General features: G+C 39.1%; 3 protein-coding genes across 3 annotated transcripts; 1 reads left to right on the plus strand and 2 right to left on the minus strand.

Moving 5' to 3' along the window:
- The first annotated feature begins 3,185 nt into the window (after window positions 1-3,185).
- On the plus strand, window positions 3,186-6,859 carry LOC122065020 (pentatricopeptide repeat-containing protein DOT4, chloroplastic). Its single transcript, XM_042628813.1, has one exon. It carries the CDS (start codon window positions 3,569-3,571, stop codon window positions 6,194-6,196), a length of 2,628 nt encoding a protein of 875 aa, XP_042484747.1. The 5' UTR covers window positions 3,186-3,568; the 3' UTR covers window positions 6,197-6,859.
- Window positions 6,860-11,286: 4,427 nt separating this feature from the next.
- LOC122065025 (receptor-like protein 51) lies at window positions 11,287-13,551 on the minus strand. Its single transcript, XM_042628816.1, has one exon. It carries the CDS (start codon window positions 13,317-13,319, stop codon window positions 11,916-11,918), a length of 1,404 nt encoding a protein of 467 aa, XP_042484750.1. The 5' UTR covers window positions 13,320-13,551; the 3' UTR covers window positions 11,287-11,915.
- A 3,888-nt stretch (window positions 13,552-17,439) lies between these two features.
- On the minus strand, window positions 17,440-24,594 carry LOC122065023 (cellulose synthase A catalytic subunit 8 [UDP-forming]). Its single transcript, XM_042628815.1, has 13 exons — window positions 24,132-24,594; window positions 23,862-23,941; window positions 23,571-23,622; window positions 23,330-23,483; window positions 22,655-22,921; window positions 22,178-22,523; window positions 21,414-21,551; window positions 20,398-20,523; window positions 20,089-20,301; window positions 19,679-19,937; window positions 19,398-19,597; window positions 18,647-19,000; window positions 17,440-18,279 (listed from the first exon to the last, which is right to left on the minus strand). Exons 1-13 carry the CDS (start codon window positions 24,307-24,309, stop codon window positions 17,695-17,697), a joined length of 2,952 nt encoding a protein of 983 aa, XP_042484749.1. The 5' UTR covers window positions 24,310-24,594; the 3' UTR covers window positions 17,440-17,694.
- Between the last annotated feature and the right edge of the window lie 1,994 nt (window positions 24,595-26,588).

Genomic DNA, 26,588 nt, shown 5'->3' on the forward strand with positions numbered 1-26,588 from the left:
GGCTTCCAAAACCAGAATCGAATGTTGAGACTGGTTATTGAAGGAGCTCTGATACCATGAAATAATATCAAAGCCTGAAATAACCAGAGACAGAGATGAGGAGAAGAGAAGAAGAAGAAGGTGGAGGAGAAGGCTGAAAGATAGACGAATAACCTCCATATCATGAGCAGCATGGTATATATAGTTTACTACAACTGAATCTTAGTAACAGCCTACTAAGAGTCAAAAGACTAAAATACAAAAAATGTAAAATAGAAACAAAGTCTCACCTAGCCTAACAAGTCTAATTACATTAGGGAAGATATTTAACCGTTACCTAAACTATTTCGATATGATCCCAAGGTACAGAGGTCCATGGACCCTCAAACCAAGACACACTCTACACACTTTAACAAAGTAGAACCCCACTGTGATGGCAAAATCTCGGGGGAAAAAAACCTATCCTAAAGGAGAATACATGAATGGAATGTATGAAATCATTGAGAAAAACAAAGAGAAGCTAAATAATATAAACACATGGAGGCAAAGTCCTAATTATGAGATGAAAATCAATGGCAACACACATGCCATATGGTGTATGCCACCATTGCCTAGGGGGGGGGGGGTAGAGGTAACACACACCTTGAATCATGCAAAATGGAAGAGGAAAGAAGTAAAAGACAATACAAAATAAATTGAAAAAAATAAAAAGAAGGAAATATTAGAAGTATACATAGTAAAAGAAACCACAAAATAGAGAGTAGAGGGTGCCGAAAACTCAGGTGGAGGGTTGACTTAACTTCTCAAGACCCTAGACTCAAGATGCATTACTAGGGTGCTTGCACTCTCCAAAACGTGCTCTTGAATGTGGGGAAAGGTCTATTTAAAGACTCAGATGGCTTATCAAGCCTATTGATAACGTGGGGGATCAAACCTCAGCCGAAACGTTTGATTTTGGGTGAGAACCAGGTGGTTTCAGATCTACAGTTCAAAAGGGGATGAAACCCTTTAACCAAAGAGATTCAAGGTGGTAATGTGGTTAATCACATCCCAAGAGCTTCCTTGGGGTCCAAGAAAAAAACTTCGACGGGTTCTAGACCTTGAGGGAGCATCCTCAAGGCACTATGGCGGAAAATCCCATGAAAAACAAGAATCCAACTTTTTGGAAAACCTAGAATTGAATCTTTTCCATATCAATAGGCAAATGAGCTCATTTTCACACCAAATTTAAGTAAGATGAAATAAAGCATGACAATCATTTTATTTTGACATTTTGGTGGATTCTTGGGTCAATTAACCACATTTTAACCATGTCAACTCTTTAGGGGCATTTTGGTCATTTCAAGATCTTCAGATGTCTCTTCAGTTTCACATTTAACCTCAACAGATTGGGAAAAAATATCCCTCAGAAGCCAAATATCATACGAGAATTTTAGCGAGAAGCTTTAAATCGTATAGGACTCTATGCAACAACAGATTGAGAATTAGGAACCTAAAAAGAAATTAAAATTCCAATGTGGAATGTTCCACATCTTGCAAAGAAGACCCAGAAGAAATGCAGAGTTCTTTGAACCCAACTTTCAGGTTTTCTTGGTGACACATCTAACTCTTTCAACCAAATTGTAACATGTATATGGGATGCAAAACTGTCCAGCCCCAAATTTCAAGCTCCTCAGATGTCTCTTCAGTTCCACATATAGCTTCAGAAATTGGAACGACATGATAGCTTAAAGAAAGGCATATAACAAGATTATCGTCACAGGAGCATTTTGAGAAGAAAAACTAAATAAAATATGATTTTTCCCCCAAACAAGGAACTGGAAATTAATTAACAATTAACCCTAGAAGAAGATAGACTTTTTTTTTTTTTTTTGCAAAATACAATACCTTCTTTTCAATAAATTAAGGACAGTGAGTGATCTCAAGACAAAGTCCAGAAAAATTCTTTGAATGCATTCTGAGTCTTGTTGGCAGTCATTAAACAAACATCAGTCATATGTTCACTGACTGATGTAACAGAAGAACTGTTTCAATCATTTACTCATACAGCAATTTGACAGTAAACCAAAAGGGAGGGGGCAGGGGGGGGGGCGGGGGCGGGGGGCGGGGGGGGAGCTATTGCAGAATGGCTGCCCATTTGAGAGATCCCTCATGTTGACGATTCCAGACTCCTAACAGAAAGCTAGGACAAGGGGAGAGGGTCAGAGGTCTAGCAGTCACTCCTGTGGACAGCTCTCTTCTTCTTTTGGTTTTGTCTGTTCTAATTGATAGAACAAACAAATTTCTCAATTTTATTAAGTAGTGCCAAAACATTGTGAATCGCTGACCATCTACAACAATTTATCCTCAAAGCCGAAGGACCAGGAACACATGGAGACAAAACTTAAGATTGCTACTAGACTACTGATTCTAATAGGAAAAAGATCATCCGCAACATTTTTTTGAAATAGTGCTTCCATGCTACTTGTCCTTGATACATTATCTTCACTATGTATATAACCACTACTCTATCCTAGATCTCAGAAGTTGGCTCTACTACTGACAAGATGACTTGCTTGTATCAATGATGTCCCATCTTGTTAGAGATCCCATCCCCGGTTGATTGAACGATCAGGGGGATTTGCATACTATGACTTCATTCTCTCATCCCCTTTTCCATTCATGGTGAAACACAGAACAGAATTGCTTTCCATCTGGATGAGGTTGAACTGCACTATTCAAGAGGGACTCTGACAACATCACAGCTGAAGGATACTCCTGCAACTATTATAGCTAGGCCGGACTCCAATAAATATACCCATGGAGATGTTCTCACATCATTATACAAGTAAAATCCCTTGTTCCCAGGAAAGCCAAGAAGAGCAAATGACACCGCGGATTTGTCAACTAAGCAAGGGGTAAATGAATTAAAGGGTTACTCATTACCAAAAAGGAACCAAAAAAAAAAAAAATTAAAGGGTTTACTCTCACACACACACACAAAAAGAGGGAGGGGGGGGGGGAGATCCAAAGCAGCTAATGAGCAGAATATAAATTCAAGAAATTCAAACCCACAGAATGGAATCCTCAAAAACATTTAATCTATATAAACTCCCTGCGTAACCTAGTCTCTCCAACCAGAAATCACAAATGCCACATATCAGTAACTTCATCAATGTATACGATAAGAATACAGATCAATTCCTAGAAAAATAAAGGACGAAACATTACCATTACGGGAGAAAATAGGTACCCCAAGTTGGAGCTTGAAGAAATCCGGTGAGATTTCATGTAGCGGAGGCCACTGGTCAGGAAGAAAACAACAGCGACCCCATCTTCTCCGGACAACCAAAACGAGAAACGGCACAGCATGGTATCGACTAACATATCCTTATGAGGAACAAGGGTTTATCTATTTATGAGCCCTCGTTAATATAGAAGATTTTTTTGTGGGACCCACCAGATATATTATTGTTTCTGTATCTGTGAATCTGGGATTGATTACCAAGTAGCAATCATCTTCTCTTCAGATCATCCATCCAATTCATTCCCATATTCCTCATACTTGCAGACCCAACCCAGATGCTAACGGCTCTCCCTTTTTCCGATCATGTCATCTGCCATGGCAACGACAATAACAGCTAGCTTTGTCGCTCGGCCTCATCATTACAGAAGAGAAATTTCTCCTGACAATCAAAATGGGTTCATCAGCTTCAAAGCTTCTTCCAAAATCTATATCATGCTCTCAAATTTCAGTAATTCTAGTTCCATTAGAGCCTCTACATTGACTGACAAAACCAGCAAAAGAGTAGAGGTCGATTGGAATGCAGAAATCTGCAGATTTTGTGAATTGGGAAACTTAAGAAGCGCAACGGACATGCTCCAAAACTCTCAGAAATCCCAGCTTGAGTCGAGCACTTATTGTTCTATCTTGCAGCTCTGTGCTGATCATAAGTCTCTACAAGACGGGAAGAAGGTTCATTTAGTCATATCCTCCAACAATGTCAATGTTAATTGCGTCCTGGGTTGTAAACTGGTTTTTATGTATGTTACCTGTGGGGATTTGAGGGAAGCGAGAAGGGTTTTTGATGGAATCCCGAATGAAGACGTTTTTCTTTGGAGTCTTCTCATGAACCATTACGCAAAGGTTGGGGATTTCAGAGAAAGCATCACTCTATTCAAGCAGATGCACGATCTGGGAATTGATGCAAATTCTTATACATTTTCTTGTGTTTTGAAGTGTTTTGGCTCTCTGGGAAGCCTAAAAGGAGGTGAACAGGCTCATGGTTATCTGCTCAAGTTGGGTTTTGATTCCCATAATGCTGTTGGGAATGCCCTGATTTCATTTTATGCTAAATGTAAGCAAATAAAAAGTGCAGATAAAGTGTTTGATGATTTGAGCGATCGGGATGTGATATCGTGGAATTCAATAATAAGTGGCCACATAACCAACGGTCTTACTGAAGTGGGACTTGAAATTTTCAGTGAGATGCAACTTTTGGGAGTTAAGATGAATTTAGCCACAATGGTCAGTGTTCTACCGGCTTGTGCAGAGATGGGTAGACTTTTCTTGGGCAGAGCACTTCATGGGTATGGGATAAAAGCCTGTTATTGCAAGGAGATCACTTTGAATAATAGTTTAGTTGACATGTACGCAAAATGTGTCTGCCTGGATGCTGCGGTGCGAGTTTTTGAGACAATGAATGAAAGGAGTGTTGTTTCATGGACTTCAATGATGGCAGGATATGCTCGCGAGGGGCAGCTAAGTAGTGCTATCAAATTGTTTCATGAAATGGAAGCAGAAGGTGTAAAGCCAGATCTAGTTACAGTTACAAGTATCCTTCATGCTTGTGCATCTAATGGATCCTTAGAGGATGGCAAGAATTTACACGATTATGTCAGAAGAAACAACCTGCAACCAAATCTATTTGTCGATAATGCTCTCATGGACATGTATGCAAAATGTGGTAGCATGGCTGATGCTGAAACAGTTTTCAATGAGATGCTTGTGAGGGATATTGTATCATGGAATACCATCATCGGAGGTTACTCAAAGAACTGCCTTCCGAATGATGCACTCGCTCTGTTTATCAAAATGCAAAGTGAATCAAAACCAAATGGTGTAAGCATGGCTTGTGTCCTACCAGCCTGTTCTAGCCTCTCGGCCCTAGAGAGAGGCCGGGAGATCCATGGGAATGTACTCAGGAATGGGTTCTCAGATCTCCATGTAAACAATTCTTTAGTTGACATGTATGTGAAATGTGGAGCATTAGAGGTTGCACGGTTGCTGTTTAATGTGATGCCTGTGAAGGATCTGGTTTCATGGACTGTGATGATTGCAGGTTATGGCATGCATGGGCGTGGCAAAGATGCTATTGCTGTCTTCAGTGAAATGCATCGCACAGGCATTAAACCGGATGGGATCTCCTTTATTGCTATACTCTATGCTTGTAGCCATTCAGGATTAGTGGGAGAAGGGTGGAGATTGTTCAATTTCATGAGAAATGACTGCAAAATCGAGCCCAAGTTGGAGCATTATGCCTGCATGGTGGATCTTCTGGCTCGTGCTGGACATTTAACCAAGGCTTACAAGTTCATTGAAATGATGCCACTAGAACCAGATTCAACAGTCTGGGGGGCATTGCTTTGTGGGTGCAGGATACACCGAGATGTGAAACTAGCAGAGAAAGTTGCAGAACGGGTTTTTGAACTAGAACCAGAAAATACTGGGTATTATGTACTTTTAGCCAATATATACTCAGAGGCAGAGAAGTGGGAAGAAGTGAAGAAGTTGAGAGAGAGGACTGGCAGAAAAGGCTTGAAAAAGAATCCAGATTGTAGTTGGGTTGAAATAAAAAGCAAATATCATGTTTTTGTTTCAGGAGACAGATCACACTCACAAACCAGAAAGATACAATCATTTTTGGAAAAAGTGAAAACAAGGATGAAAGAAGAAAGATATCTTACAAATAAGAGGTATTCTTTGATAAATGCAGGTGACACGGAAAGGGAAGAGGCCCTTTGTGGACACAGTGAGAAGTTGGCCATGGCTTTTGGGATATTAAGCTTGCCACCTGGCAAGACCATACGGGTCACCAAGAATCTAAGAATATGTGGTGATTGTCATGAGATGGCTAAATTCATGTCCAAGATGGTTGGGAGGGAGATTGTATTGAGAGATTCTAATCGGTTTCACCACTTTGAGCATGGACGTTGTTCTTGCAGGGGTTGCTGGTGAGCCAAATGAGAAATTCTTGGAATACAGAAGATTCAATTATTCAGACATATTACTAGGTTCTCACCTATAACTTTTCGCTTGTTGATTCTTGACAGTTTAGTAGTGGATGTTGCAAATTAAGGGTCTTTGACAGATTTGTACTATACTTGGTCAAAAGCTCAGGTTTGCTGTTAAATTGAAACTTAAAGTTGAAAAGAATTGGTTACAACTGCTTATTTACATTATCATAGGTTTATCATTCACCAAAAGGACATCCATATGGACCATACCTTAATGGAATCTCCTTAACCATATTGAATTGGCTTGCTGTATTGATGCCTTCCACTTTCCAGGTTCTTACTATGATGAGCATGCAAGTTGCATTTGGACAGTCATTCTTTGCTTGTCAGGATTTTTGCTTCAATCATGTCCAATATTGGGAGATTGCAAGCTTATCTTCTGGAATTTTTGATCATTTCATTCTCAGCTGAAGTTTAATTTTCAATAAGGAGTATAATACAAACCAGGGTGACTTGAGTTGTAGAAAAGCAGTCACTTCATACAAGAAAGGTGGGATCTGAATAATGACAGAATCTATGTAATTGTACTGAATTGGGTTTCGGTGGACTTCCAATTTTTTGTAGATGTTTATGTGGTAGAGAAGCATGTTTCATCTTATAGTCATTCATTCCTTTTGAAGAGTTTTGTTGCTCCTAGATCTGTATTGACAGACAAAAGCCTATTCCTTATTGACAGGAACAGAGTGACCCTGTTCCAGGTCACTAACCCTTTCTATTATGCTCATGATGTTCTTGATTACTGTTTAATTATTGACAAGTAGATTGTGGCAAAGTTGATCTCTCTCAAACAATTTGAATTGTAGTTTTGGAAAAATGCTTCTTGTTGCTGCACAATCCCACGTAACGTGAATCCTGCAGAACACAGATTAGAGACTGGCCCGGAGGGAGCTCCCGGACCAGGCTCCGATGCCAAAGTTAGACTCAAATATACTTCTTGTGTCCAAAATGTTCAGTTGATTGAGAGTCTTACCTGTGTAGGCTTGGCTGGGTTCCACTTATGTAGACGGTATGAGTCCTCATAGGTCCAGAGACTTAGGCGTATGTCCACGGGCCTTCTCCCTATTGGAGGGATTATCCTTCATTGTGGCTGACCTGGCCGGGATCATAACGGTTAACTTGACCTGGGTTAGCTCCTAACAACGGCTAACCCGACCATGGTTAAGTCTTTCAATGGCTAACTCAACTGTGATGAGCCTAGGGTTAAGTAGCTTGGGGGTTAAGCAATCCTGACCATGGTTAATGATCAAGGATTAAGTAACCGTTTGATCCTGGTTAACTTCCTTGGGTAAGGTTACAGGAGTGGGGGCCTCCCCATGAGTAGGTTGGGAGTTTGGGAGGTCCCCATTGCTGGTCGAGAAATTTAGCTCGAGCTCGTGTCGACGAGGCTGAGGTACGACCACTCGACCATTGCAAGTGGTTGATGCCCCGGCCATTGACCGGTCAACAGATATATATGGTATATCACTTGTGCATGAACTTTCTTGTGAAGTGCATAAGCATCTATTATAGTTTGACAAATCAGAGACCATCTGCAAATGGAGTAGCATAAAAGACTCTTGAAGGAGGAAGTGATGCAGCCCTTGGTGAGAAATATTCTTTACCCTTTGAGAGAAAACTTGGATACTAGCACAGTATGGTGCTGTAAACTTGGATACTATCACATTAGGGGGCTGTAAACTTGGACAAACTTGTGTTTAATAGCGGATATAAAAACCACCACTATATATGTAATGAACATGCACCATTAGTGGTGGTTTTATATTACCGCCACTAGAAGCCTACCTTTAGTGATATTTTCAAATTATAGCTGCTGAACGCTCCGCCAATCTGCGGACATTGCTTGCTTTTCTTGTAGTGCTAGTCTGTCAAAATAGCTTCCTTACACGAAAAAAGAAGAAGCTTATAGGCAAAGTTTTTGATCACTGATTGGACGTAAAATCATGTTCATAAAAAAAATCAAAATAAGAAATAAAATTATTTACAAAACATGCCACTGAATTCAAAATTTTTGTCTAATCACAATCACATGCCTCTCTCAAGATATTCATCATATCCACGAAGTGGATTCTTCAATTGAGCATTTATTCCTTTTGTGAACCCATCGCATTGATATATAGCCAGGGAGACATTGACCAATTAGTACTCTAAAACATACAATATGTGATTATAATGTTGAGGACTAATCAGTTCTAGGGACAAATTGAAACTCATTAATGAGAATCTGATTCTTAATGCAACTGATAATAATCCATTCAAGATTCTTATGTGATCTAGTTCAATACACATGATCATGACCACTCGTATTAATGTTTGAAATCACCATTCTTATGAATGCAAAATATAATGACCATTTGAACAAAGTGTCTAGTTCTATCCATAGCAGTGAACAATTTAAAGAATAAACTTAGGATATTCAAATGCCAATTAAATTAATACAAACTAAATTGATATTAAACCTTTTTGAATTGGGTTGATGAACACATAAATGATAAATCTCAAGTCATGAACATAGGGTGAAGCTACATTATGCAGTGAGAATAAAACATGCCATCAACAGTTTTTAACTTGAAAAAAAGAAAATCAATTCTTCGACAGAGTAGAAAATATCTTCCACCTTAAAAATCACTTTAGAAGAGAGATACATTGTATGAATATAGTTATTGATCAAGAGGATCCATGCTTCCATATTTCAATGATGAAACTGCTTGATGATGATGTTGAAAATACTAACTTCGTGTGTCTATGTGAAGGGCTTATTCAATCTGACACTACTATGAAAGCATCAAACAAGAGTATTTAGAAGAGTGCATTCATGCGCCAATGGAATAAAAGAGAAGAATGATCATAACTTCTTCAAGTCAATATTAGAAGAACTTGTGCTTTTGATTTGGAGCATAACTTAGGCCCCATTTGATAACGTTACCAGAAACGTGTTTCTGTGTTTTCTTGTTCTCAGAAATAAAGAAACGGCATAAATACCGTTTGGTAAAAGTGTTCTGTTCCACTTGTTTCTTGAAACATAAATTGAAATTTATAACAATTTATGCTTCAAGAAACATGAATGACGAAACTTGTTTCGCTTGTTTCTCGAAGCAAGACTCCCTTGTGTCTCTAACTCCCGTTAACCCTCTACAACTCTTGAGGGCTCTGCAACTTCTGAAAGAAACTCTCTCTTGTGAACCCTCTGCAACTCTTCTCAAGTTCAGAAGTCGACTCCACAGCTCTGTAACTCTCGATTTGGTTATTTGCTTCAAGAAGGTAACCATTGAACCCTTCTCTGATTTTAGCCCTAATGTGTTAGTCTGTCACGAATCTCAAATGTACCCTAGATTCTCATTCCCTGTTGGGATTCTTTACCGCCTTCTATCTCTTTCTTGTCTTTCCGATTCATTCAGTCTATTTATCGATATTTTTAACAATGAATCTTGCCCTCAGTTGTTTCGCTTTACTGGAGAGATTGGAAGCTTCAGATTCTGAAGATTGATTCCCCCTTATTTATCTGTAATGGTGATTTTCAGTTTTCTTCATATGTAGAGCTATTGATTGCTCTCCAGGTTCATCGTTTGGTGGTCATTAGGGATCCCAAATTGACGAATTTCGTTGAGGTTTGTGATATAGAATTATTTTACAATACTGGTTATCTGCAAATTATATTGATGTTCTTTTTATTATACCTGCTTTCTGATTTTGAGGCTCTACTTTTAACTTTTAACCCTTTGAATGTTTGCCCACATTGTTTGTGGTGTTAAACTGGAGTCTTCCCTCTCATTTCCACACTCATGTAATGGAATCTTTAATCAAATGTATGTTTATATAGAAATTTCTTCTTCAAGAGCATATTTTTCCTGGATTTGGTACTTTATGGTGTATGGAAGAAACTCTTTTTGTTTATTGTACCGGCATATGTATGGCTAACTGTGTGCAAAAAACGTTCCAAGAAATAGGTTTATCAAACACCCAAAAATCTGTTTCTGGTCCTAGAAACGTGAATTTATGTTTCTGCTGTTTCTGGGAACAGAAACGACAAAAACGTTGTCAAACGGGCCCTTAGAATAGAGACACCATCTTTGCATAGGTTTTTGTGTTTATTGCTTACTTTTATAAAATATGTATTATTTCTCACCTAGATGGAAAAGTCCATTTAAAAACTACTAAAATCTTTGTGTATTCTCTCTTGTTTTATTATTTTTCTCCCTTACATTCTTGGGTGTGGGTGAGTGTTCAAAAGCTCTTTGCTTATGCGTTTATGTCTTTGGCATTTTTAAATATTTGAAATTTATTTCTATGATATTCTTTGAATCCCAATTCATATCCTCTTGGGGGATCTCTCGATCCTAATAATAGTTACGTATAGAATAAGTTTTTCATCTATAATTTGATAAGAAGCTATGCAAGGAGACGAGATCCAATAAGCACCCTCTATGAGCTCAATCAACATAGGGTAGAGATGTCATTTCATGGATGGAGGAGAGAGCTACTAAAGGCTACACCCTCAAACAATAAACATTCTCTCTAATTTTAAATAGAAAAAATAATTTTTGTCTGAGAGCATGAGAGCATAGGCGCTTCCCTATGTCTATCTCTCTTCCCATCCTATAAATTGACTTTTCTATCCTCATTGGGGGAGAAAGATAGACCCAAGGGGTGCTGGCCCTGCTTCTTGAGAGAAAATCCTCCCTTTTTATATATTAGTCTCTTTCATATATTATATCGGCACGGGTTCTTTGAACCTATAGCATACTCCACGCCTAGGCACATTGATTATTTTATTTATTTATTTTTTTCTTTAAAATTAATGATTAAAAATTGCAATATATTTGGGTGTACAATACGTTGTAGGCTGATAGACACTTTTCCCATTTTATATAAGAATTGACTTCCTTGTTTGGTTGTGTAGCATAAATTAGTGTCTCATTGTTCTATCTCATTCCTCCCACAATAAAGACTTATATGTCATTTATTAGGAGGAAGCAGAGAGAGATAGACATGGAGGCGGTAGCGTATGCTACATAGCATGGCAGTGTTCTTTTTCCCTTTTATATAATAATAAGGGAAAAAGATTCTCTGAGCCTAAGACTTTTACTACGCCATGACATGAGAATTTTTTTATTATATTTTTTTCTTTTTTAAAACAATCAATAAAATATTACAATGTATCTTAGTGTAGAATACGCCTTAGGCTCAAAGAACCCTTCCCCAAATCATGAATATGTAAAAGAATGCTAGCCTGCAGCATCCCCAACACCCCTCACACGGGACAATGAAATGAACCCTTCCCCTTAGATGCCCATTTGTGCTCCCATTGGCCCTTACATTGCCATAGGGGCCACACAGCTTGACTGCATTCTTCACCTCTAGATTAAATTATCGAAAAAGGAGTATACATCGGCACTCAAACACTCACTCCACTCGTACTGACACACACTCTAATCTTTACTCTCACATCTCGTGGCTCTCGCACTCTCTGTCATCTTGACACACTTTCAAGTCTCTACTCCCTGATCAAGTAGGCCTTATGTATACGTTTAGCAATGCACTTTTCTTCATCTCTTCTCCTATGAGGCGTGGGAGATGCCATTACATGCAAGCCGCGTGTAGATCCCATGTCTACTGTTGCTAACGATTAGTTTTCTTTGAACCAAAATCTGGTCAGTGATCTTTCATCCACACCACTTTGAGAGAAAAACCAGGAACACAATCAAAAAGACAATGGATGAAAGCCCAATAGCAACTCCAAGAACAATCTTACTTAGCTCGTGCCGACTATCCCTCTTGACGGGCGCCGGAGCCGCGGCCGGGGTCTGGGCCTTGTGGCTTGATTCATTCCCTACCTTGTTATCGACGCTGCTGCTATCGTCGGAAGACAGAGATAAATCTAATAGGCTATCCGGCAGGGGTGACCCAGGTAACCCATCTTTATCACATGGAGCAATCCCGAGCTTCAGCTTCGAAGGCACAATGGATTGGTTGTAACAGAGGTTGCTGTTACCACCTACCATGAACACCGCCAATCTCTTTATGAAGGACCCATTGAAGGGAATCACACCATGGAAGTTGTTGTTCTCAAGATTGAGATACTTCAATTCTTTCATCTCAGTAAGAAATTTCGGTATTGTTCCATTGAAATGGTTTGAGCTAAGATCAAGATGAAGTAGGCCAGGGATCTTCAAAATTGATTCCGGTATCGAACCCGACAATGAATTGGATGCAAATGAGAGAATTCGGAGTGTAATCAAGTCTCCCAGTGAAGAGGGTAGCTCACCCGTAAGAGCATTCGAAGAAAGATTCAGGAATTCAAGATCCGAGAGAAGAGTTAGCGAATTGGGTACGTTTCCTTTAAGACGATTTCCGGATAAATCAATGTGGGTAATGTTCAAATTCCATGTTTTGGGGAGAGTCCCAGTAAGATTGGTGTTGGAGATGGTTACTGACCTGAGATTCTTCATGTTCCCTAGAATGATCGATGGTCTGGGGGTGTTAACCATCACTTGGGAGACCGTTAGATCGGTGAGATTCTTCAGGCGGCTGAACCAAACACCGGTTAACTGACGGAGACTGTTGACGCATGTGAAGGAGCGGAGACTAGCGATGAGTTCATCTGGGAAGTGAAAGGGTGAGACGGGGCAGTTGAGGAATTCGAGATGTTGCAATGTGTTGAGGGATTTGAAGGTGGTGGTGGACATTTCGACGTTGTCGGAGCAGTTGAGGAGGCGAAGCGAAATGAGGTGCCGGAATGGCTTTTCTGAGTTGCAGAGAGTGGCATTGTGAGGGGAAGGTTGAAAGCAGGGGTCTTTCGTAGTGGAGATGTTGAAGGAACGGAGGGCCTGTGACTGTTTGGGTTCAAGCTCTGAATGAATAGATAGAGATGTTGATGGGTTTGAAGGTGAAGAAGGGAGAGATGGGGATGGTGAGAGTCTTGAAGGTTTTGAAGGTGAATGTGTTTTAATTGGAGATTTGTCTGGTGATGGTGATGACAATGGTGAATGTGGGGAGAAACAGTAGATGTTGATGGGATAGGTTATGAGAAAGAGTGTAATAAGAAGGGCTGAGTGTTTGTGATCCATTGCTCAGAGACACATGGAGAAAGAGAGAGAGACCTGAGAGGCTCTGTATCCCTGATGGGTTCTTGCCCTGGAGTAGAATGAGTTGAGTGTTTGAGAGAGAGAGACAGAGAGAGAGGAGGTTCTGATGGGGTTCTCTGCGACTCTGGAATGACAGAAAACAGAGGAAAGTGTGGAAGATCTCTTGGAAGTAATCAATGGAAAAAGGAGGTCGCTTGGAAGAGGAGGGCCCCTTGCTTTGGATTATAATATGCAATGAACTGCAAAATAACTTGTTTTCATCCACTCTTTTAAGTCATTCAGTCGTTTCCAAACCATACCTTTCCCTATTGAGGATGTCAACAGAGTCAGGATGGTATTTTCGATTTATTAGAGTGAGAACTCTTAGGCAGCGTTTGATAATGTTTCTGTGTCGAGAAATGACAGAAACATAAATTTATCCTAGAAACAATTATAAACCTTGTTTCTCGAACGTTTATGTAGCAAACAATCAATTTCACAGTATATTTGTGGCTGATTGTACAGAGAGAACTTGAGTCGGAAACCAATAGGCCTACTACGATCAGGAAATTCTGCAATGTCAAACGAATATATACTCACAAATTCTTCTCGATTACCGAAATTGTAGAGGAAAAACAATCCACCCAGATTTTAGCATTTTCTCACATTGGCACAGAGAAGAAATCATACAAGTACTCGGATTCTATGCACATCTTTCTGTAGAGAAATCGATTTATCATTGGTCTGAAAATCTTCCATTAAAAACCTAACGATCTCATAAACAAAGACAGGAAAGGAAAAAAAAAGAAATTAACGCAAGAAAAATATCCTAATTCATTCACTTGGCCTAATTTTTAGGGTTTTTCGTTGGGGTTTTGAGAGAAGAAAGTCATACCTTGCAGGGTATTGGAGAATCAACGCAAGATTAGGGGAACCGAAGGCTATAGAACTTTGATCTACAATACTTGAAGTCGAATGAACCTTGTGTGGAAGCTAATTTGAGGTAGATGGTTAGCTATTAACTATCTTATATAGCCTTACGTTGGTATCTCCTTCTCTATCAATCTGCTCCATGAATGAATCTCTGCAACTGATAGGACAATAGAAGAGGCTCACGGGAGTTAAACCTGGTTGAGGTGAGGCGTTGCTTGGAGGGAATCAATAGAGGTTGCAGACGAGTCGAGGAGTAGTCGAATCTTCCGCACAAGTTTTTGCTGAAGAATGCTTTCTCGCACAGCTGGTAGGACGAGCATTACTGTGGAAATGACCCTTTGGTTATCGGGCTTCGCATTATTTTTTGGTCCGTAGTCATTTCCAGAAACGGAAAAACAAGTAGAACACTCGTTTCGCCTAGGTCGTTTATTGAACCATAAATAGGTAGAAATTTCTATTTCTATTTCTGAATACAAGTGAAACGAAACAGTTTTGTCAAACGCTTTTTGTTTTATTTCAAGAAACGGCAGAAACACTTTTCTTGAAAGGTTATCAAACGGGCCCTTAGTTTTCTCAGGATCATTATCTATCCAATAATTATTTGATTCACAAGAGTTGCAGTGAAGTTTGTCACATAACAGATTGATTAAGAAGAGTTGATGGTGAACCCAATATTAGTAAGAGTATTAAGACTAGTACAACGATCATTCTTTTTATGCACAAGAGACCCTGCGAGGAGCCAACAAGGACTCAATGGACCACATTTATTGCAATACTGTACTTTGCTACTATATGTTAAAGAAGGTGAGGGTTAGGAGAGTCAAACCAATAACTTTTCCTGGACTTACATTGGACTAAGGTCTATGGGAACTCAAGTCTCTTTACCCTCATCTTACAAATAGGGAGACAATGCTCAAGTTACACAGGTGACTTCTTCACATTTTAAGCCTGTTCTTTCGTTCATGTACTCCTATTATTGCTGAGAATTCTGACTTGATCAGTGGAGAGTCTCTGCCACCATATCCTTGACTTCTTCTTGACTCTCTGTATGCAGGCTATCCAGCTCAAATTTCTATGGTAACATGTATCTAAAGCAAAATCAATCTTATATATCAGATGGGGGCACAGGGCAATAAAGGGCCTTAGTTATGATCAAATAAGGATCAAGTCCTTGAGTTTGAATCCATTTGGTTGACCGGGTTCTCAATATTCCCGATTTGGCAATCACTTATCTGCTAAATAATTCACTACACCAGTTAAGTAAAGTAAAGAGAGGTTAGCTTCACAGGTGATACAAGCTTCTTAGGTACAAAAGGAGTAATGGATAAAACTTCTTGCACCAGTTTTCAGAATCATTTAACCCACTGGGGGACACCAGGAATCGATTTCATCGATTGGGGTGAGAGAGCTAGAGTATAAAGGATGTGAGAGTTTCCATAAAACTACTTTTAGGAGAATTAAGAAAAGAAAACACTTGTGTACTTTGCTGAGAAATCAGGCAGCCATTATTAGCTATAACATTGGTAGTTTGTTATCTACCCTGGAAAAGAGGAAAGAGGTTTCCTTATGGATTCCTTTTCCTTGATTTAATATATGGTTGCCTGTCCTTCAAGTGTGGAATGGATTCTAGGCGTGACAATTTTGCCATACCTATTACAGTCTACAAGCAAACATTTGGTGCTTGTCTTTGCCATCATTGTTATATTCCTCTATATATACAACTTTACCACTTTCCATTTGCTAAGAGAACCCTATTCCTTCATTTTATCTCCCCCACTTATTGGTCTCAAAATTTTATGAACATCACCAAAGACTTCTATAATAAATTTCATTTCTATACACTCAACCAATAGGTCAGTTTCAATAAATGTGGTTTACCAAAATTTTTTTTTCAATAAATGTGTAAAAATTTAGGAAAAGGATTCAATACATAGTAGACTATAGGATTAAATTTAAGTAAAAACATTTTTTTACTAATGTTCAATCCACATGATCCTTTACCCACCCAACATTTACCAAGTATTGTTATTGTATCGATGTATTGACAGGTACTTATTTGGATCACCGAAGATAAATCAATAAAGATCGGTAGTGTTGGTATCTATTGAAGGTAAAATGCTTTAAAAATCATGTTTTATCCAAATTTAAGGGTAAAATGGTTTAATACAGTCAATCCATATCAGGATCAGTATCAATATCAGACGAGATCAATATCATTACCAATACCATGATTTAAATCCCTGCCATCCTGTGGTCAAGACTGCCACATCAGTCCTCCGCAGAATCAGTCCTTGAAACAACTAGACAAATTCATTTGATGGTGGGTCTTGTGTTTGACATTTGCTTGGGATGATGCAGTTAAAAAAATTATAGAAAATATAAAAGTTTTATCATCAAAGTAAGATAACAAGGGTTATGGAAGACCATTTAACTCAAGAATCAAAGATGACCACCTAAAATCTGGGGTTGCTTGGGGATTTATTGAACCATAAAAGGACCTCAAACTCAAATGGGGACTCACTCACCACAATAGGTTATGTTGGATTCAAATTCTTCTCATCTCTTCTACATATCAAATATGGGCAAGAGATCATTTCTTGGTCAAGTGGCCCCTATACCAAGGGGGCCAATTAGAGTGCACACAAAGGCATCAACATGTATGAGAATTTTTATTTCATGGGGGTGTGGAGCTATAATTTTGCATGCTCCTGTGTCTAAGTACAGGGGTCAAACAAGACAACTTTCATTTTCGCTACAAATATGTATAGGGGAAGAGCCAACTAACAATTAAAAAAGAACCACTGGAATATGACCGTTGGAATATACCCGTTTGAAAATTAATAACTAATAACGTAAAGGCTTAAACAAAATTCCAGACCACTGTCGCACTATTAGATAGGCACGGAACACAAATATGAATTTCCATCCTCCTATTACCAAATGGTGGCTGTACCAAAAAAAAAAAAAAATGGTGGCAGTCTGGCAGATATACTTTGAAAGATAGGGTTCAAAAAAGTAATAGTGGGGGAAAGTAACCATTGGAAGGATCCAGTATTCATCCTCCTATTGGTCGTGCTGTCAGCTTGGCATGCCTCTATACCAACTAACCAAGGACAATAGGATCAGGCTCAGTTAGCATTTCAACTCATTCCCATCCATGAACAGTAAAACTATTCTTACTGAATCTACCTTTCTCAGATCCAAGCTTTGCTTTCACTTTTTCACATTGTCCAAAACATCAAAAACCAAAAGGAACATTGCACTGTATGTTCAACTTACAAACTTCAAAAACACCATTGGTTACAACTACTGGAGATATAACAAAGGAAAAACTGGAAATCTCTTAGGGGGCTACCATTCAAAGAATAAGCACAATATGATGCAGCATCAAGGTCTGATAGATCTCTCCTATAAAATTCAAACAAACTTTCTTCAGTCGCTAAATTCAGCAATCAATCGAGATGCACTGTGTAACCGTCTTACTGTTCCCATTGCTCAAGAATGGATCCACCTTCACCCAAACAAGAGAGAAGACTGACGCCAACAACACTGACCAGAGGACAACAATGGTTGGAGTCCGGTTCTGCCTACCCATGAGACCCTTAAGGAATGGGTAAAGATGAAATATCACCCAAAATGCAAAGAAGACCTTGCCAAAAAGTGGGCCCCATGCTTCATATCCGCTGTTTAGTGCATCGGAAAATCCAGCAACAATACCCACCATGTTGACAACAAGAAGGGTTGTTGGGGGAATCAGCAAAGTTGTCCACTTGAAAATATAAAGCTCACCGAACTCTGCATCATCAGCAGCTTTTGCTGTCACTGTGAAGTTGGTATCAAGGCCAGCCGCCATCTTTAGAATTCCTTGGAAGACAGCAAAGAAATGGGCTGAAACACCACCAATAACCCAAAATTGTTCATTGCGCCACAAGTCTTCAATGCCAACACCACTCCACCTCAGCTCAAGCACGCTAGTCATGATGATGGAGATGAAAAGGCCAAGAAACCAGACAGTTGCAAGATTTGAAAGCTGAAAAAAATTAGAAAGAAATACTTCAAATAGAATGTCATTATTTTCTTACACATAACTGGCTTAAAATTCAAATAGAATGTCAGTAGTTTATTCCACATAACTGGCTTCTAAACACATGACCTTAAAACAAAAAAAATTAAGCAAATTAAAGGCTTGAACATGATTAACTTGACAGAAGCCACTTGGCCATTTGGTCCAGCTCTCTGTACAAGTCCTAAAAAAAAAAAAAACCTCAAATGTCAAAGTTTTTTTTTTTTTTTTGCTTTAGTATCAAAGTAATTAATAATAATTTAAAATATAATATTTTAATTTTACATTTAGAACTATCTGTCCTAGGTTTCAGAAAGGCAGGGAAAAGAATTACCGTTGGGATGATAAATTTCCCAGTGAGAAGACATATTGCAGGCAGCGAGCAGTAAGCTATAAGTGGGAGGGAGGTGAATGGGTAAACAATTGTGTTTATATATGCCATTCTTTGTAGCCACTTGAGGCGGCCTCCACCAAATCCATACCAGAGGGGACAATGTCTGCTGAAGAATATCTCAATAGATCCAAGGGCCCACCTTAGAACCTGGTGCAGCCGATCAGATAAGTTGATAGGAGCTGAACCTTTGAATGCTGGCCTCAAGGGCATGCAGTAAATTGATCTCCATCCTCGGCAGTGCATCTTAAACCCACTCAAGATATCCTCCGTAACAGACCCATATATCCAACCAAGCTGAGATTAGAAAATGCATAAATATCCATGTTAGGGTGACAAACCACAACCATTTGCTAAGACATTCTAGCTCAAGTATAAGACATAACATAATTCCATTAAACTAAGAATGGTAAAAACTCAAGACGATGGACAAACAGAAAAGAGATGGAAGAAGTAAAATCAGGAAGTTTCTTGTTTCTTTTCAGCATTTTATAGTTGTGTGAAGCCCATTGTTTTGAGACACTTTCAAGTTTTGCAGTTTTCTCTATTTGTTTATTTGGCCAACATTTACTTCCTAGATCCATCCAATGGTAGCCAGATGCTGATCCTGTCAGCCAAAATTTCAGGCTTCCAAACAGCTCTAAGTGGTTAGAATCTAGTATGGCAAGAATATATATAGAACCATATAGCTTACCTCTTTTCCCCATTCAGTTTTCTCTTCATAACCACAGCTGATGACATGAATTGCTTCCATGATCAATGTTGAAGGGTTGGCAGAGTCAGCAACTCCTCCATTCTCCATTAGTGTAGACTCAATGAACACTGAAGACAAGCCAAAAGACTTCTCAAAGCTCATCTGGGAGATCAAGAGTGACCTCTCATACTCATCATAGTCTGCAGAATCCCCACAAACATCAGTACCATTATGACAGAGTAAACTGCAACTCAGATCTGAATATCATGGAAAACACTCACTATCAATTTCTGTGAGGTTAAAAATGGCAGCATCGAGATCCTCCCGCTTTGCATCTCTATAAAGCTCTGAGATATCTTTGGACTTCTTCTTGGAAGGGCAGCAGCAACAGCAACAGCCACACCACGAACAAGATGAATCAGCCTTTGGAAGGCTAGGCAAGGATGGAGGCCCATACCCATAGAGGGCTTGCCTATTAAAGACACAACCTGTGCCCACATAAACTGGCCCTTGAATGCCATCCAACCCTTTCATGTTAACCTGAAGATATAAATTTATGCATTATCAGGAAGTGCTAATAGTGTTTAGATAGATAGCCTGAAGATATAAATTTATGCATTATCAGGAAGTGCTAATAGTGTTTAGATAGATAGATAGATAGATACCCAGATATTCTGATTTACAAACTTACATCAAAGAAGACAATGTTCCGGTTGGCATATCTATCACTACGATCAATGCCATCGAATCTCTGAGGAAACTGAACATAGCAGACATCACGACCAACTTGTGGGTCCATCAGGAAACACATTGCCTCACGAACTGCCTTGCTATTGTTAACATAGTGATCACAGTCAAGGTTGAGAATGTAGGGTGCATTGGTGAGAACTGCAGATACTCTGACCTATACAGAACCAATAATAGCAGCTTAAATTAGAATAGATAACTAAAGATGCTACTCAGAAAATTTACTTTGCTTCAATAATATACGTAGAAATACCAGAGCGTTCATGGCACCAGCCTTTTTATGGTGTTGGTACCCAGGTCTCTTCTCTCTCGAAACATAAACAAGTCGTGGAAGCTCATTTCCTTCTATGTCATAGGCACCACTGTGTCCAAGAAAAACCTGAAACAAATCGGGAAAATGCTTCTGTAAAGTTCCCACTTATAGGCTGCATGATACACTTTTATTTTCTTCACCCCCCTCCCCCTTTTTAAAATAACATCAAGCACTTAACCTGAATGGGTGCATGCAGACTTTTTTATGCACACATATGCGTGCACACAAAGACACAAAAATATCTCTATCTTAAAAACATATAGGAAACTTCACTTCGCAAATCTTGTCGCAATATTTCTAAAGGACCTAAGAGCATCCGATGATCCAAAGATAAGGACATTGATCTCCAGACTCACATGATAGTGGGAGAAACCAAGTATCAGTTCAGATACTAGTTTAAATATCACAAAATATAAACCTAACTTCTCAAGTTAATATATACATTTGAAGAAAAAATTTCTGTCTACCAACCAGGAAAATGACTTTGTAGTTTGGAGAAGGCATTAATACTCCTATTGAACGAAGTTACAGAAATTCCCCTACTCCCATCCAAGAGTCACTATGACTACTTTTTTTAACCTGCCAACCTGAGAACATCACCCCTATACATTTACATTGTTACAAACTAAAATTTGAACGAAAGTTTGGCATGACCTTTGCCACAATCATCACTTCAATAGATAGTTGAACTCTATGAAGAATCAATTAAATGTTTAAAATAAATAAATCAAGAAAGTAACCACTCAAAGAAAGGATATGAATTTCTAATTGGTACTAGACTTGACAAGGACATAAATAATGAAGTGAACAGATTAGGGAACAAAGTGCAAGAGATTAATATGTGAGCACAAAATCTTGATGGTAAAGGCATCCCAGATCAAAAGCAATTGGCACTGACCCCATAGCACAGTTCAGGGGGAAAGGAAAACATATAACTAAGAGGTAAACTGATAAACCTGAATCATGCCAGGGTGGTCACGAGGGTTGTTTCCAGGCCAAGTTGTCCCATCTTGCATCGTCCAGCCCTCATCTGGTGTTTTCTGGGCCTTCGCAACCAAAGCATTTATTCGCACCTTGTACTCTTCATAATCTCTCTGTAGTCAAATGGAAAGCAAATCATGAGTATATTATATTCATATAATAAAAATAAGGCAAATGTTTCCTTGGTCGGCAGACTAGGTAAGGGGGGTTGGGACACCTAATTCCACTCCATGAAAGGATCAAATTGTAAATCCGACTATTGATACCTAGGAGATGGTATGGATAGACCACATGTCAAATTTCATACCCAATATAATGTCATACCCTCCATGTATGTCCACTCACCCTCTCAGTAGTCCCTTGCACTTATGTCAAATTGGTAGAGTGTTTAGTGATCTGTTTCGCTACGTAGCCAATCAGCCTTTGGCTGTGACATGTGATCAGAGGACCTTAAAGCCTATCTTTTCTCAAAATTTCAACCCAATTCAATCTGCAAGGTGGCAGTAGGCACCCAACCATGTCTTGGTTAAGTGAACCGCCAGACCGGAAAACCTTCTCCCAAATAAAATAATAATAATAATAATGATATAAATATAAGGAGGTGGTTCTCTGTCCGGGAGCATGGCCTTGCTCTTTTTCTGTATGAACCTAATAACAATGGATACTAGAGTGGTGGACATGAAATTACAAGATCTGTAGGCCTGTAAAATCATTACAGAAAAAGTGTTCAGATGCTTACTTTCATCGCTCTACGCTCCTTCACGAAAGATGGTTGAATTTTATCCTTCAAATAGTCAATTTTCTGCGAAAAATAAAACTCAGGTGCACGAGGTTCAATTGAATACTTTTTGCAAAAAGGGACCCATTTCCTTGCAAACTCAGCTGTTTCCACAAGACTTTCGAATGAAAGCATTGCAGATCCGTCATCAGATACATAGCAAGACACTTTGTCGACAGGATAATCCACAGAGAGGATTGAGAGTACAGTATTGGCAGTGATCAATGGTGGTTCTTTTAATGGATCAACTGTACTAACGAAAAAATCAACAGCAGCAAGCTCTGAGGGTTCACCTTCTCTTTCATACCTGGCGTTGCAGTGACATATTAAAAATCTTTTTCTAATAATCATAAACATTCTGACAAAGGTACACCAGTTTCAGTTGCTAAATACTTTGAGACAGATCTTATTCCATATTTGTGGCAATTGTGGATGTACCTTGCAGATAGCTTGTCAAGATATGTCTCCCGATTGACTGGAGACCATTTTGGGAACTGATCCAATACCCAAGAAACAGCAAACCAGATCTCGCATATGATAGAAGTAAGCCATAGACCATAAGCACTGTCAACAGGATTGTTAACTCTGTAATTGAAGAAAAGCCCCAAAATTATCAATCTCATGATAATCACAAATCTATATGGCTTGATTTTGCTGGATGGAATTGGAATTGTTCTTGAAAAGGATTCTACAGCTTCTGGGGACCTGCAAAATCAAACAAATGGCCATATCTCAGTAAATGACATATATTGTCATGTACTTGTGTTCAAATTCAATATCACCCAATCCAACAATCCAAATTCAATGCCCCCGCCCCCCTTAAAAAAAAAGAAGAAGAGAGAGAGAGATCTAAAAGAACTAATATAATTTTTTTTTTTTTAGTTTCTTGTTTAAAAAGGTTTTATACGTAGGTCACCTTGATTTCTTTGCCAGTTAACCCTCCCATCTAAGCCATGAGGGCAGAATGTGGCCAATCTGTCTGTGTTCATTAGAAAATGGTTTTTTTGAATTGGCCACCTCTACTCCATCTCAGCTGAACCACCATGTAATGAACTTTTCAATTGTAATTACACTCATAGTTCTATATTTTTCTATTCAAACTACTGTACTCACTGTTTCTCTTCCATCTGCATTTCAGGTGGAATTTCAGCAGGCTTTTCAGCTTCCTTTTTAGTCTTACTTGTGGCTGTTTTCTTCTTATTCTTTTTCTCCTTCCAACTTTCAACCCTGTTCTTCCATATAGGGTTCCCAGATTCACCATTTAACTCTTCAAACATCAAATAATTAAGGTTAGTGTCTGCCTGGGGCATGGACCTCAATAAAATGTATGACAATAGATTAGCTTAAAACTCACCGCTATCCACCGTAGAGAGGCTGCTTAAATTTCTTGCGTGGACACCACCCTCCTGTATCAATTAAAGAGTAGGTTTTAACAAGTATAACTTTCATAAAGAACGCGATATCAAGCATTTGAGCAGCATGCTAGAGGTGAAATCGTGGGGACTAGCCTGAGTTTTCCTTTAAATTGTATATAAAATTTACATCAATTTACACAGAACATCATACCCACAAGCCCGGATGGTTGTACTTTAGAGAGTTTAAAAAATCACAAAGGAAATGCACCAACATGAGTACTTGTCCACACCTCATCATTTTGGATATGAGATGCCATCGTCATACGATTGCCTGATGTCTTCAGCACCTCATCAGCCAATGCCAAGTTCTCTGAAAACCAACGAACAAAATTTTCAGAACAAACAACCGAAACTATACTAGGAAATGGAGAGCACTAGAACCCAGCAGTCGGAGCCCATTTACATCCACAAGCTAATATCAATCAAATTCAAGCTCAAACAGATAAATTCAAACCAAGAGGAGATTAAGATTGAAACGGAAGTTCAGAGAGGAACCATACCATCATAGGGAGCTCCACATTTCAAGCAGACTTTGCGCCCATCCTTGAGCTCATACTCGACACAGGACCGGCACATAGGGAAATTACATTCATGGCAAGCGACGAAAACCTCACCATTGGAACCCAAACCGACGGATTCACCGCAGGAATGGCAGAGAGGAACTCCCGATTCCATCATCTCGATGGAATTTCGCTAGCTAAGGTTACCCTTCTCAAACTTCTCCGTCTCCTTCTTCTTCCTCTTTGGTTCGAAAAACCCTAATGACCCCGAACCTAGGGATGGATGGAGTCGAAGAGAAGGTGTTGTTGGCATCTTTGTAATGGTAATGGAGAGATGTGGAGGAAGGAGAAGGTGGTAGGTGGGAATTGGAGGGTGGGGTGTTGGTGTCATTGAGAGTTGCAGAAAAGGGGAGAACGGGGAAGATGAGAAGTAACGTCTATTTTCCTTTTCCTCTCTCTCTCTCTCTCTCTCTCTCTCTCTCTCTCTCTCTCTGTCTCTGGATGAAAGAAAAAATTCAAAACTTAATGGAGATCTGTAAAACGCGCGGTTGCTTTAAGGAACCGCTTCAGTGGGTGGGGAACGCCCCAAGCTACCAACTCGCTGACACTGACCAATGGCTAATAGGGGGACACTATGACGGGGCAGGAGGATGAAATATCCATTCTCCATGGATCTATGTCTACTTGGCACATCCTAAAATGGAACTGTCTTGGACCCGGGTCTCTCGCCTCCCAGCCCACCCAAATCAGGCTCACTCAATATATGTATAAATCTAATCATCACAAGAGCCCAACCCAACTATTACACTCTAATCTATATCATAATCTATCTGATTCAAATATATATCCACAATTCAAGATATGAATTGAGGGTGAATTGTATCCATTAGGGGGAGGCAAGTACGGCTACACAAGTCAGGGATATAAACAGACAATAGAAAATCTGGGTTCGATTCGTCTCAACATTTGTTTACATATCCAATCAGGAAATATCCAAATTCGGTTACATCTGATACAAATTTGATCAGTTTACATCTCTAGTTTCAAGCCCCGCATCAATTTTTTTGCCAACATTTAATGGATTTTTTTATTTATTGTACTTAATTTCAGTGGTTAAAACAAATTGTCACGAGAATGACTTTTCAACCATCTCTCTAAAGTTCCTGTTGCCATGATATTTAGTGCCATGAAGACAAGCTACCTTAAGTGGCTGTGACGGAACGTTGCAAGATATAGACTAGGGCTGCGAATGGATCGAATTTTTGATAATTAACCCAATCCAATAACTAAGATTATATGGGATTATATATGGAATTGTTAAGGTTGGAGTTGGACACGCCTTGCAGTCATTTCTTTTCTATTTGTCTAAAATTCTATGAATAATATAGTAGGGTAAGAGAGCAGGAGATCAATACCTGATCATGTGGCCCTGGAACAATGTGGGGGCAATAAGAATGCATGCTACAACATCAATTCTTGATTTCATGGGAGGTAGGAGGATAATTTTGTGAGCAAAACCATGCGACTTAACGTGCTTTTTACCATAATAATATGTAATTTTTCGAAGAAAATAAGAGAGAAATTATAAAAGTGTTTACATATTCAAATCGGATTGGGTTCAGGTCAGACAGATGTCCAACTCCTTATTGGATTCGAATTTGGATCACTCATATATATATATATATATATTGGTAAATGAATAATCCAAATCGGCATTATCTCTTATCAATCCAGCTCAAATCCGACAGTTGACACCGCTATTGTAGGCAAATGGACTAATGGAGATGATGAAGAGAAACACCAGCCTTGAAACCATAGTGTCCTCCCCCCCCCCCCAACTAGGACAACATATGGTGAATAGTTGTGCGCCCCCAATAATAAAAAGGGGAAGTGTTTCTTGTGGAAGAATGTGGTTCTTGTGGATGCATGAAGACCAATGAGTTGCCCCATGTGTCTAAGTGTAGGGGCCACACTCTTGTCACAGTAGCTATTTGCCCAATAATAATTAGCATCTCCATACTTGGTGACTGCTTCTCAACCCATACCTATTTATATAACATGCTTTCTTGTCTTTGATGATCACAGGGATAACAAATAACAAAAAAAATTTATTGTAATTCTTATCATTTGTATGAATATCCATTCTTTTGTAAAGCCTAACAACAATCTAGTCTGCGCACTTAAGATTGTAGTCTACAAAACTATTGATAGGAAAGTCACTAAAAGGAACCCCAAGATCTGCTTCAAACTCTCACTTTAGCTTAATATATTTCCTTCATTTCTAAAAAAAAAAAAAAAAAAAAAATAGAACCTCCATATATATGTAGGGGTCAGGGTTTTAAACAAAAGAGTTAACCTCTACGCTTTGCTCTTCAGTCAAATGGGTCATTTCCAATACGAAAATTAGGTTGTGTTTGATATGCATTACTATTTTAAGAATGTGCTCGATGAAGAATG

Source organism: Macadamia integrifolia, unplaced genomic scaffold (genome assembly GCF_013358625.1).
Source record: "Macadamia integrifolia cultivar HAES 741 unplaced genomic scaffold, SCU_Mint_v3 scaffold1860, whole genome shotgun sequence".
Taxonomy (NCBI): Eukaryota; Viridiplantae; Streptophyta; class Magnoliopsida; order Proteales; family Proteaceae; genus Macadamia; species Macadamia integrifolia.